We start from the raw sequence: 4711 nt of genomic DNA, 5'->3' as shown, positions 1-4711 counted from the left end.
TTGATGCCCTTTTAAATGGACCACTGCTATCCTAGTAGGGCCTCTCAAGGCCCTCAGGAGGGCTATTATTAGTTTCTGATGGATTAAGTCCTTTCCCTGTGAATTTACGAGGCCTCTCTCTTCCCATAATTTTCCAAAAGTGTGCACCACCCCGTATCCATATTTAGAATCTGTATAGATGGTCCCCTCTTTTCCTTTTAATAGTTCCAAGGCTCTTAGGATAGCGTATATCTCGCAGGCTTGGGCTGACCATGTTTTGTCTAGGGGTCCAGATTCGATTACTTTTAAATCAGCCCCCCCCACTATGGCATATCCTGATCTCCTTTGCCCCTCAACTACTCTGGATGACCCATCAACAAACAATTTTTCTCCAGTCTCTAATTCTTCTTCCTCCAGGTCAGGTCTAATTTTGGTTTGTTCTTCTATAGTAATTACACAGTCATGTATTAGTGATTCAGTTTCGGGCTCTCCGAAGAGGAAGGAGGCTGGATTTTGTAATGAGGTGGTTTCTAAAGTGAAATTAGGGGTTTCTAATAGAATCCCTTCATATTTTAGGAGCCTGGCATCAGAGATCCATTTGTCTGCTTTTTGTTGCATTACACTCCGTATGTTATGTGGAGTTAATACCTTCAGAGTGGCATTAAAGGTGATCTTCCTTGCTTCTTCTACTAACTCCGCACAGCCTGCAATTATTTGTAAACAGCCCGGCCATCCCCTGCTTACAGGGTCTAAGATTTTAGACAGATATGCAATAGGTTTCTTTTTCCCCGCCCAGTCCTGGGTAAGTACTCCATAAGTTACTCCATCTGCGATATTAACAAATAAAAAGAAGGGCCTCTTTAAATCTGGGAGGCTTAGGACTGGAGCATGGACCAGAGTTTCTTTTAATTCTTGGAATTTAGATTTTTCCTCCTCTGTCCACTTGAGGTGCCCGTCTTGGGTAAGTTTTTGATACAAAAATCTTGCCTTCCCACTATAGTTCTCAATCCACTGCCTACAATATCCTGTAAGTCCTAATACCTGACGAATTTGCCGTTTACTTTGCGGTAGGGGCAGAGATAGGATTGCTTGTACTCTATCTGGATCAATTCTCTTTTCTCCCTTTTTCAAATAATGTCCCAGGTACCTAACTTCTTCTTCTACAAATTGTAGTTTTGCTTTAGAGACTTTTAATCCTTTTAGTCCCAGGAAATTCAATAGTTTAATACTTTCCTTCCGGACTTTGTCTTCTTCTTTACCTGCTATTAACAAATCATCCACATACTGAACTAGCTTTACCTCTGGGTCTGTTTTATAGTCTTGCAAAATTTGTTCCAGGGCTTGCCCGAATAAATTAGGTGATTCCGTAAAGCCTTGTGGAAGTACCGCCCACCTGAGTTGCTGTCGCCTCCCCGTGTCAGGGTCCTCCCATTCAAAGGCAAAATAATCTCGGCTGGATTCGTCCAGAGGGCAAGCCCAAAAGGCATCCTTCAGGTCTATTACACTATACCACTCATTTTCAGGTCCCAGTTTGCTTAAAAGAGTATAGGGATTCGCCACTACTGGGAATCGGGCCACGGTTCGCTTATTAATTTCCCTAAGGTCGTGCACCAGTCGATAGGATCCGTCTGCCTTTTTTACCGGGAGTATAGGGGTGTTAAAAGGCGACATGCAAGGCTCTAGCAGTCCTTGGTTTAACAGCCTTTCAACCTCAGGTTTTAACCCTCTCCTCCCTTCTAGTGAAATTGGATACTGTTTTATTCTTACCGGGATTTCAGGATTTCTGATTTTCACTGTAAATGGGGTTATATTTAATTTGCCCACAGTCCCTGGATTATACCACACTTCGGGGTTTATTTTCTCTTCATCTTCTAAACGGAGGGAACAAAGTCTGATCTTTAATTCCTTCTCTACCACTTCAATTTGAACTCCCAATTCCACAATCAGGTCTCTCCCTAACAAATTGTAATCCGCTTCAGGAACTAATAGGAAGTCACCCAACCCCACTTTAGTTCCCGATTCCACCACCACCCCTTTGATAATTTGTACTTCAAAAGGTTCCCCCTTAGCTCCTATTACCGTGGCTGTCTGTTTTGACAAATTACAGCCCTGAGGCAGAAATTGAATAGTAGATCTTTCTGCCCCTGTATCGACCTTGGGGACCCACCTTCAATTTTATCAAGGGCTCTTTCTGATATTTCTTGGTCCCCATAAAATAGAGCCCCTGACTCCCCTATTCGATTTTGAACTCCTCCTCGTCCCTTAGCCTCCTCCTGCACTCCCTCTTGAAATGCCCCTTCTTACCGCAATAATAGCATACCCTTTCTCCTACCTTTCCCTTGTCACCCCCCCCTTTCCGAGTAACTCTCTTTTGTTCTTCCTCTACCCGCCTGCTTTCCCTCACTGCAGCAACCATCATTTTCACCTGTCTTTTCTGACTTTCATCCTCTCTGCGGACATAAACCTTCTGCGCCTCTCGCAATAATTCTGCTAAATCCCTGTCCTGCCAATCATCCATTTTCTGTATCTTTCTCCTGATATCATCCCAAGATTTTGAGACAAACTGGACTTTGAGAATTGCCTGTCCCATTGGGTTATTCGGGTCTAATCCCGAGTACAGCTGGAAACTTTTCCTTAACCTCTCTAACCATTCAGTGGGGGTTTCATCCTTCTTTTGTCGGTCGTTAAATGCTTTATTTATATTCTGGCCCCTAGGAACGGACTCTCTTATGCCATCAATTAATATGGTCCGAAAATCCCGCATGTTAGCTCTATGAGCCTCATCCTGGTTATCCCAGTTAGGATTCTGCAGAGGCCATTTGGTATCGGCCCGCTGCTGGGCATGTGCGGGTTGGGCATCCCAGGCTCGCATTCCAGCAACTCTTATCATGTTCCTTTCCTCGGCCGTGAATAAAATGTTAAGTATAGCTTGTAATTCCTCCCAGGTGTATATATTAGGACCTAGGAATTGATCCACCCGCTCTGCCACGCCCAAGGGGTCTTCTAGCAAATTTCCCATCTCCTTCTTAAAGTCTCTAACATCCCCCGAACTTAAGGGCACCGAAATAAATCCAATCCCCGGCTCTGGTCCCCCCATCGGCATTTCCCTTAAGGGAAATAGTTTGCCTTGCGTCTTACTTCGGGTAAGAGGACCACGCGAGCCTGAGGGTTGATCAGAGTCTGAGTCTGATTCTTCCTCATCCGATTGTGGAGGAGGAGGGGGTGCATTTGGTGCAGGGGGAATGTAGGGCGGGGGTGCAATGATTACTTCTTCCGCTCGCCCCTTCTTTTTCTTTCTCCCTGAAGCCTCCGAGAGTTTAAACACGAGCACCTCCGGCTTTTCTATCCAGACTTGGGCATAGGCACTCTCCTCAAGGTTAGAAGGTTGCTTAGCGTGTACCCAACCATTCAACAGTTGCTTTACCCAGTCCTCTGAGGATCCAAAGACGGGCCAAAACACTCCTTTAGAAATCTCTTGTCCTCCCCATACTTCTATGCAATAGTGTATCATCTTTGCCTTATCCTTTCCAGGTGCCCCTGGAAAGTGCTCCCAATTTGTTAGCATAAACCCTAAGGGACTCTCCTTAGGAATTGGGGGAAGTTTTACCCCCACCGGGGAGGGGGATTTATCCTTGCTTCCCCCCTGCCCCATGTCCTCCGGAGTACCTTCAGTCACTCACGACAGCACAATCGCTTCCCCTGGTTCGTGGCCCAGGCCCTCGCGGGCTCTGGAAAACGCACTACTGAGGGTCCACACTCGCTTGGAGAATCCGGCTGCCAGTCCTCCTCTCACACACACACACACTCGCCGTACTCCGGGATCCCGAACCCCGCCCGAACGGATCCCCTTTATACTCACGCGTCCTGCGTCTTCTCTTCGTCCGGACTTTGTGCACAAAAATTACGGGGTACCCTGGGCCCGCTTCCCTTTCTTTGCTTTCGCTCTCTAGGCTTTTAGGTTCGTCGGTCGGGATGAGGGTAAAAACCCCGGTCTGAGTCCGCTCAAGGGAGCGGAATCGTGGCGCCCCTCTCAGAGAGAGGTTCCCCAGATCCCGATCCGAGTCACGGCACCAAATTGTTATAAACGAGCACAATAGGCTGTTAAATCCAATTAAAAGGATTTATTAATAGCAGAAAGCAAAAGCAAACCAGCGCGCGCTGGGCGGCAGTTGGTTCAACTACCGCGCCTAGCTCCCCGTTTCCCCCCCACTTATTGGGTTGTCTCTTCCGGGTGTGTGACGCTCTGGTGACGCTCCAGTGTCTCTTCTGCGCAGGCGCACCCTGTTGTTAGGTGGTCGTTCTCTGCCTCTTGATGGCGCCAGTGGTCTTCTTTAAGGTTGTCTCTGCGACCTGGAAATTCCCTCAAAAACAAGAAATGTTATCTCGAGGCACGTTTACATGTTTTGCCAAGTCTGTAACGGAACTATCCTTGAAACATATCTATTTGCTTAGGTGTTTGGGTGTCTAGTAGCAGCCTTTTCAAAACAGTTCTAACTCCCTAAAAACTTCGTAACGAAGTCAACCTTGAAAGATAGTCACTGGAATGCATGACATAGACACTGGAATGCATGAGATAGACACTGGAATGCCTGACAAGATGAGAACATGTTCAGACAAGTACAAGCTCTAATTAAAACTCTATTCTGTGAATATGAGAGACTCTATATGAACAAAAAGGCCTTATTTTCCTAACAGCAGTGTTTTTGGAGTGTGCAGCAAATCCGTGTTTCTG

The 4711-nt window shown here is 46.4% G+C and overlaps 1 protein-coding gene across 1 annotated transcript; it reads right to left on the bottom strand.

Annotated features, from left to right (window-relative positions):
- Window positions 1-2171: 2171 nt before the first annotated feature.
- On the bottom strand, window positions 2172-3774 carry LOC146766335 (uncharacterized). The gene has a single exon (XM_085589353.1). The coding sequence runs from the start codon at window positions 3629-3631 to the stop codon at window positions 2213-2215; it is 1419 nt and encodes a 472-aa protein (XP_085445479.1). The 5' UTR covers window positions 3632-3774; the 3' UTR covers window positions 2172-2212.
- Between the last annotated feature and the right edge of the window lie 937 nt (window positions 3775-4711).

The sequence above is a fragment of the Lonchura striata genome, chromosome 11, assembly GCF_050655825.1.
Source record: "Lonchura striata isolate lonStrDom1 chromosome 11, ASM5065582v1, whole genome shotgun sequence".
NCBI classification, from domain to species: Eukaryota; Metazoa; Chordata; class Aves; order Passeriformes; family Estrildidae; genus Lonchura; species Lonchura striata.
The sequence above is the reverse complement of the archived record's forward strand: the minus strand, read 5'-3'. Positions and strand labels throughout refer to the sequence as shown.